Source organism: Pezoporus occidentalis, unplaced genomic scaffold (assembly GCF_034315485.1).
Source record: "Pezoporus occidentalis ecotype Australia unplaced genomic scaffold, CSIRO_AGI_Poc_V1 ctg2722, whole genome shotgun sequence".
Lineage (NCBI taxonomy): Eukaryota > Metazoa > Chordata > Aves > Psittaciformes > Psittacidae > Pezoporus > Pezoporus occidentalis.
The window spans coordinates 11-8317 of record NW_026914634.1 but is presented as its reverse complement, the minus strand read 5'-3'; the positions used below and the strand labels follow the sequence as shown (position 1 = coordinate 8317).

The following is an 8307-nucleotide window of genomic DNA, read 5'->3' as shown; positions in this document are numbered from 1 at the left end:
GACCCACACTTAGGGGGCAGAGCGCCCCATAGACACGCACTTAGGGGGCAGAGCACCACATAGAGCGGGTCATAGACACGCAGCATGGACGTGCCCAACATCAAGAGGAACGACTTCCAGGTACCGACCCACACTTGGGGGGCAGACCCACACTTAGGGGTCCGGGCGCCCCATAGACACGCACTTAGGGGGCAGAGCGGGCCATAGAGCGGGTCATAGACACGCAGCATGGACGTGCCCAACATCAAGAGGAACGACTTCCAGGTACCGACCCACACTTGGGGGGCAGACCCACACTTAGGGGGCAGAGCGCCCCATAGACACACACTTAGGGGGCAGAGCGCCCCATAGAGCGGGTCATAGACACGCAGCATGGACGTGCCCAACATCAAGAGGAACGACTTCCAGGTACCGACCCACACTTGGGGGGCAGACCCACACTTAGGGGTCCGGGCGCCCCATAGACACGCACTTAGGGGGCAGAGCACCCCATAGAGCGGGTCATAGACACGCAGCATGGACGTGCCCAACATCAAGAGGAACGACTTCCAGGTACAGACCCACACTTGGGGGGCAGACCCACACTTAGGGGTCCGGGCGCCCCATAGACACACACTTAGGGGGCAGAGAACCCCATAGAGCGGGTCATAGACACGCAGCATGGACGTGCCCAACATCAAGAGGAACGACTTCCAGGTACCGACCCACACTTGGGGGGCAGACCCACACTTAGGGGTCCGGGCGCCCCATAGACACACACTTAGGGGGCAGAGAACCCCATAGAGCGGGTCATAGACACGCAGCATGGACGTGCCCAACATCAAGAGGAACGACTTCCAGGTACCGACCCACACTTGGGGGGCAGACCCACACTTAGGGGGCAGAGCGCCCCATAGACACACACTTAGGGGGCAGAGAACCACATAGAGCGGGTCATAGACACGCAGCATGGACGTGCCCAACATCAAGAGGAACGACTTCCAGGTACCGACCCACACTTGGGGGGCAGACCCACACTTAGGGGGCAGAGCGCCCCATAGACACACACTTAGGGGGCAGAGCACCACATAGAGCGGGTCATAGACACGCAGCATGGACGTGCCCAACATCAAGAGGAACGACTTCCAGGTACCGACCCACACTTGGGGGGCAGACCCACACTTAGGGGGCGCCCCAGACACACACTTAGGGGGCAGCCCCCATAGACACACACTTAGGGGGCAGAGCACCACATAGAGCGGGTCATAGACACGCAGCATGGACGTGCCCAACATCAAGAGGAACGACTTCCAGGTACCGACCCACACTTGGGGGGCAGACCCACACTTAGGGGTCCGGGCGCCCCATAGACACACACTTAGGGGGCAGAGCACCACATAGAGCGGGTCATAGACACGCAGCATGGACGTGCCCAACATCAAGAGGAACGACTTCCAGGTACCGACTAACACCGACCCACACTTGGGGGGCAGACCCACACTTAGGGGGACGTGCCCAACATCAAGAGGAACGACTTCCATAGACTTGGGGGGCACACACTTAGGGGGCCCCATAGACACACACTTAGGGGGCAGAGCACCACATAGAGCGGGTCATAGACACGCAGCATGGACGTGCCCAACATCAAGAGGAACGACTTCCAGGTACCGACCCACACTTGGGGGGCAGACCCACACTTAGGGGTCCGGGCGCCCCATAGACACACACTTAGGGGGCAGAGCGCCCCATAGACACACACTTAGGGGGCAGAGCACCACATAGAGCGGGTCATAGACACGCAGCATGGACGTGCCCAACATCAAGAGGAACGACTTCCAGGTACCGACCCACACTTGGGGGGCAGACCCACACTTAGGGGGCAGAGCGCCCCATAGACACACACTTAGGGGGCAGAGCACACCATAGAGCGGGTCATAGACACGCAGCATGGACGTGCCCAACATCAAGAGGAACGACTTCCAGGTACAGACCCACACTTGGGGGGCAGACCCACACTTAGGGGGCAGAGCGCCCCATAGACACACACTTAGGGGGCAGAGCACCCCATAGACCCACGCAGCATGGACGTGCCCAACATCAAGAGGAACGACTTCCCAGGGGCTGACCCACACTTGGGGGGCAGACCCACACTTAGGGGGCAGAGCGCCCCATAGACACACACTTAGGGGGCAGAGCACCCATAGAGCGGGTCATAGACACGCAGCATGGACCCGCTATCAAGCCAACGAACTTCCACTTCCTCACCCATAGCTACTTAGGGGGCTGACCCACACTTATGGGGCTGACCCACACTTAGGGGGCTGACCCACACTTAGGGGGCAGAGCACCCCATAGAGCAGGCCATAGACACACAACATGGACGTGCCCCACATCAAGAGGAACGACTTCCAGGTACCCACCCATACTTGGGGGGCAGACCCACACTTAGGGGGCAGAGCGCCCCATAGACACACACTTAGGGGGCAGAGCACCCATAGAGCGGGTCATAACACGACCATGGACGTGCCCAACATCAACCAACTTCCACTTCCCCACACCATAGCTACTTATGGGGCTGACACACACTTATGGGGGTCTGATGGACCCCAACATCAAGAGGGCTTCCAGACCCACACTTAGGGGGCAGACCCACACTAGAGCAGGCCATAGACACACAACATGGACGTGCCCCACATCAAGAGGAACGACTTCCAGGTACCCACCCATAGCTACTTATGGGGCTGACCCACACTTAGGGGGCTGACCCACACTTAGGGGGCAGAGCACGCCATAGACCCACAACACGACCATGCCCGCTATCAACCAACTTCCACTTCCCCACCCATAGCTACTTATGGGGCTGCCCCCCACTTATGGGTCTGACCCCCACTTAGGGGGCTGACCCACACTTAGGGGGCAAAGCACGCCATAGACCCACAACACGACCATGCCTGCTATCAACCAACTTCCACTTCCCCACCCATAGCTACTTATGGGGCTGACCCCCACTTAGGGGGCAGAGCACCCCATAGAGCAGGCCATAGACACACAACATGGACGTGCCCCACATCAAGAGGAACGACTTACAGGTACCCACCCATAGCTACTTATGGGTCTGACCCACACTTAGGGGGCAGAGCGCCCCATAGACACACACTTAGGGGGCAGAGCACGCCATAGACCCACAACACGACCATGCCCGCTATCAACCAACTTCCACTTCCCCACCCATAGCTACTTATGGGGCTGACCCACACTTAGGGGGCAGAGCGCCCCATAGATCCACACTTAGGGGGCAGAGCACGCCATAGACCCACAATGTGACCATGTCCACTATCAACCAACTTCCAGTTCCCCACCTATAGCTACTTGTGGGTCTGACCCACACTTAGGGGGCAGAGCGCCCCATAGACCCCCACTTAGGGGCCAGAGCGCCCCATAGACACACACTTAGGGGGCAGAGCACGCCATAGACCCACAACACGACCATGCCCGCTATCAACCAACTTCCACTTCCCCACCCATAGCTACTTATGGGGCTGACCCCCACTTATGGGTCTGACCCCCACTTATGGGGCTGAACCCTTCGCTATGGGGCAGCCCCCTAAGTGCTTGGCTATGGGGCAGCTCATAGGCATCCAGGACGGGTACCTGTCCCTGCTGCAAGACAGCGGCGAAGTGCGCGAGGACCTGAGGCTGCCCGAGGGGGAGCTGGGCAAGGAGATCGAGCAGAAATACGACTGTGGGGAGGAGATCCTGGTACTTGTGGGGCGCTATGGGGTGTCTATGGGGCGCTATGGGGTGTCTATGGGGCGCTAATGGGTGTCTATGGGGCGCTATGGGGTGTCTATAGGGCGCTATGGGGTGTCTATGGGGCGCTATGGGGTGTCTATGGGGCGCTAATGGGTGTCTATGGGGCGCTATGGGGTGTCTATGGGGCGCTATGGGGTGTCTATGGGGCGCTATGGGGTGTCTATGGGGCGCTAATGGGGTGTCTATGGGGCGCTATGGGGTGTCTATGGGGCGCTATGGGGTGTCTATGGGGCGCTATGGGGTGGCTATGGGGCGGCTATGGGGCTCTATGGGTGTCTATGGGGTGTCTATGGGGGTCTGTGGGGTGTCTATGGGGCGCTATGGGTGTCTATGGGGCGCTATGGGGTGTGTATGGGGTTTTATGGGGGTCTGTGGGGCGCTAATGGGTGTCTGTGGGGCGTCTGTGGGGCACTATGGGGCGCTACGGGGTGCTGTGGGGTGTCTATGGGGCACTGTGGGGTGTCTATGGGGTGTCTATGGGGCGCTATGGGGTGTCTATGGGGTGTCTATGGGGCACTGTGGGGATATGGGAGGAGCTATGGGGCTCTGTTGGGCAAGGAGATCGAGCAGAAATACGACTGGGGAGGAGATCCTGGTACTTGTGGGACGCTATGGGGTGTCTATGGGGTGTCTATGGGGCTCTATGGGGCTCTATGGGTGTCTATGGGGTGTCTATGGGGCGCTATGGGGTGTCTGTGGGGCTCTGTGGGGTGTCTATGGGGCGCTATGGGGTGTCTATGGGGCGCTATGGGGTGCTGTGGGGTGTCTATGGGGCTCTATGGGGCTCTATGGGGTGTCTATGGGGCGCTGTGGGGGTTTGAGAGGAGCTATGGGGCTCTATTGGGCAAGGAGATCGAGCAGAAATACGACTGTGGGGAGGAGATCCTGGTACTTGTGGGGCGCTATGGGGTGGCTATGGGGCGCTATGGGGTGTCTATGGGGCTCTATTGGGTGTCTATGGGGTGTCTATGGGGCGCTGTGGGGTGTCTATGGGGCTCTATGGGTGTCTATGGGGTGTCTATGGGGCGCTATGGGGTGTCTATGGGGCTCTGTGGGGTGTCTATGGGGCGCTATGGGGTGTCTATGGGGCTCTATGGGGTGTCTATGGGGCTCTATGGGGCTATAAGGGGTGTCTATGGGGCTCTATGGGGTGTGTCTATGGGGCGCTATGGGGTGTCTATGGGGCGCTATGGGGTGTCTATGGGGCGCTATGGGGTGTCTATGGGGCGCTATGGGGTGTCTATGGGGCGCTATGGGGTGTCTATGGGGTTTTATGGGGGTCTGTGGGGCGCTGTGGGGTGTCTATGGGGTGTCTATGGGGCGCTATGGGGTGTCTATGGGCGCTATGGGGTGTCTATGGGGCGCTATGGGGATTTGGGAGGAGCTATGGGGCTCTGTTGGGCAAGGAGATCGAGCAGAAATACGACTGTGGGGAGGAGATCCTGGTACTTATGGGGCGCTATGGGGTGTCTATGGGGCACTATGGGGTGTCTGTGGGGTGGCTATGGGGCGCTATGGGGTGTCTATGGGGCGCTATGGGGTGTCTATGGGGCGCTATGGGGTTTTGTGGGGAGCTATGGGGTGTCTGTGGGGCGCTATGGGGTGGTTATGGGGTGTCTATGGGGTGGCTATGGGGTGTCTATGGGGCGCTATGGGGTGTCTATGGGGCACTATGGGGTGTCTATGGGGTGTCTGTGGGGTGCTATGGGGTGCCTATGGGGCTCTATGGGGTGTCTGTGGGGCTCTATGGGGTGTCTATGGGGCGCTATGGGGTGTCTATGGGGCGCTGATGGGTGTCTGTGGGGCGCTGATGGGTGTCTGTGGGGCGCTGATGGGTGTCTGTGGGGCTCTATGGGGGCTCTATGGGGCGCTATGGGGTGTCTATGGGGCGCTATGGGGTGTCTCTGGGGTGTCTATGGGGCGCTATGGGGTGTCTATGGGGCTCTATGGGGGCTCTATGGGGTGTCTATGGGGTGTCTATGGGGCGCTATGGGGTGTCTATGGGGCGCTTTGGGGTGTCTATGGGGCGCTTTGGGGTGTCTATGGGGCGCTATGGGGTGTCTGTGGGGTGCTATGGGGTGTCTATGGGGTGTCTATGGGGGTCTATGGGGCGCTATGGGGTGTCTATGGGGCGCTATGGGGTGTCTATGGGGTGCTATGGGGTGTCTATGGGGTGCTATGGGGTGCTATGGGGTGTCTATGGGGCGCTATGGGGTGTCTGTGGGGCACTATGGGGTGTCTATGGGGCGCTGTGGGGTGTCTATGGGGTGTCTATGGGGCGCTGTGGGTGTCTGTGGGGTGCTATGGGGTGTCTGTGGGGTGTCTATGGGGCGCTGTGGGTGTCTGTGGGGTGCTATGGGGTGTCTGTGGGGTGTCTATGGGGCGCTGTGGGGTGTCTATGGGGTGTCTATGGGGCGCTATGGGATGTCTGTGGGGTGTCTGTGGGGCGCTATGGGGTGTCTGGGGTGTCTGTGGGGCGCTATGGGGTGTCTGTGGGGTGTCTGTGGGGCGCTATGGGGTGTCTATGGGGTTTTATGGGTGTCTGGGGCGCTATGGGGTGTCTATGGGGTGTCTATGGGGCGCTAATGGGGGTCTGTGGGGTGTCTATGGGGCGCTATGGGGTGTCTGTGGGGCGCTATGGGGCGCTATGGGGTGTCTATGGGGTTTTATGGGGGTCTGTGGGGTGCTAATGGGTGTCTATGGGGTGTCTGTGGGGTGCTATGGGGCACTATGGGGTGTCTATGGGGCGCTGTGGGGTGTCTGTGGGGCGCTATGGGGTGTCTATGGGGTGTCTGTGGGGCGCTATGGGGTGTCTATGGGGCGCTATGGGGTGTCTATGGGGTGTCTATGGGGGGCTATGGGGTGTCTATGGGGTTTTATGGGGGTCTGTGGGGTGTCTGTGGGGCGCTAATGGGTGTCTATGGGGCGCTAGTGGGTGTCTGTGGGGCTCTATGGGGCTCTGTGGGTGTCTATGGTGTTTTTATGGGTGTCTCTGTGTCTCTATGGGGCTCTGTGGGTGTCTATGGGGCTCTGTGGGTCACTCTGTGTCTCCTGCCCTAGATCACGGTGCTGTCAGCCATGACTGAGGAAGCTGCTGTCGCCATCAAGGCCATGGCAAAATAGGGGAGATGCAGGTGTGGGGCAGGGGGGGGCGCTATGGGGCAGCTCTATGGGGTGGGGGGTGTGCTATGGGGCAGCTCTATGGGGTGGGGGGTGCTATGGGGCAGCTCTATGGGGTGGGGGGTGCTATGGGGCAGCTCTATGGGGTGGGGGGGGCGCTATGGTGCAGCTCTATGGGGTGGGGGGGTGCTATGGGGTGGGGGGGTGCTATGGGGCAGCTCTGTGGGGTGGGGGGCGCTATGGGGCAGCTCTGTGGGGTGGGGGGGGTGCTATGGGGCAGCTCTATGGGGTGGGGGGGGTGCTATGGGGCAGCTCTATGGGGTGGGGGGGTGCTATGGGGCAGCTCTATGGGGTGGGGGGGGCGCTATGGGGCAGCTCTGTGGGGTGGGAGGGGTGCTATGGGGCAGTGCTTTGGGGTGTGGAGGGGATGGGCTATGGGGCAGGGGTTGCTGTAGGGCAGAGGGGGTGCTATGGGGCAGGAGGGATTCCTTTGGGTCCAGGGTCTCCACTATGGGGCTGGGATCTCCCCTATGGGGCTGGGATCTCCCCTATAGGTCCAGCATCACTGCTATGGGGCTGGAGGTGCTCTCCTGTGGGTCCAGGGGCTGTGCTATGGGGCTGGGGTCTCCCCTATAGGTCGAGGATCACTGCTATGGGGCTGGGGGTGCTCTGCTATGGGGCTGGGATCTTCCCTATGGCTCAAGCACCATGGCCATGGGGCCAAGCCTCCTCTATGGGGCCGAGCCTCCTCTATGGGGCCGAGCCTTCTCTATGGGGCCGAGCCTCCTCTATGGGGCTGAGCCTTCTCTATGGGGCCGAGCCTCTATGGGGCCGAGCCTTCTCTATGGGGCCGAGCCTCCTCTATGGGGCCGAGCCTCCTCTATGGGGCCGAGCCTTCTCTATGGGGCTGAGCCTTCTCTATGGGGCCGAGCCTCCTCTATGGGGCTGAGCCTCTATGGGGCCGAGCCTCCTCTATGTGGCCGAGCCTCCTCTATGGGGCTGAGCCTTCTCTATGGGGCCGAGCCTCTATGGGGCCGAGCCTTCTCTATGGGGCTGAGCCTTCTCTATGGGGCCAAGCCACCTCTATGGGGCCGAGCCTCCTCTATGGGGCTGAGCCTCCTCTATGGGGCCGAGCCTTCTCTATGGGGCCGAGCCTCCTCTATGGGGCTGAGCCTCCTCTATGGGGCCGAGCCTTCTCTATGGGGCCGAGCCTCCTCTATGGGGCCGAGCCTCCTCTATGGGGCCGAGCCTCCTCTATGGGGCTGAGCCTCCTCTATGGGGCTGAGCCTCTTCTATGGGGCTGAGCCTCCTCTATGGGGCCGAGCCTTCTCTATGGGGCCGAGCCTCCTCTATGGGGCCGAGCCACCTCTATGGGGCTGAGCCTCTTCTATGGGG

At 60.7% G+C, this 8307-nt stretch overlaps 1 protein-coding gene across 3 annotated transcripts; it reads left to right on the top strand.

Annotated features, from left to right (window-relative positions):
- The first annotated feature begins 1908 nt into the window (after window positions 1–1908).
- LOC134166832 (eukaryotic translation initiation factor 5A-1) lies at window positions 1909–6946 on the top strand. Of its 3 annotated transcripts, none has more exons than XM_062624853.1 (3): window positions 1909–1962; window positions 3607–3738; window positions 6853–6946. In XM_062624853.1, exons 1-3 carry the CDS (start codon window positions 1927–1929, stop codon window positions 6913–6915), a joined length of 231 nt encoding a protein of 76 aa, XP_062480837.1. In that variant the 5' UTR covers window positions 1909–1926; the 3' UTR covers window positions 6916–6946. The 3 variants fall into 3 exon arrangements, with proteins under 3 accessions (XP_062480837.1, XP_062480838.1, XP_062480836.1); XM_062624854.1 differs by lacking the exon at window positions 1909–1962 and adding an exon at window positions 2057–2094 and having other exon boundaries at window positions 3605–3738; window positions 6853–6940; XM_062624852.1 differs by lacking the exon at window positions 1909–1962 and adding an exon at window positions 2633–2694 and having other exon boundaries at window positions 6853–6940.
- The last annotated feature ends 1361 nt before the right edge of the window (window positions 6947–8307 follow it).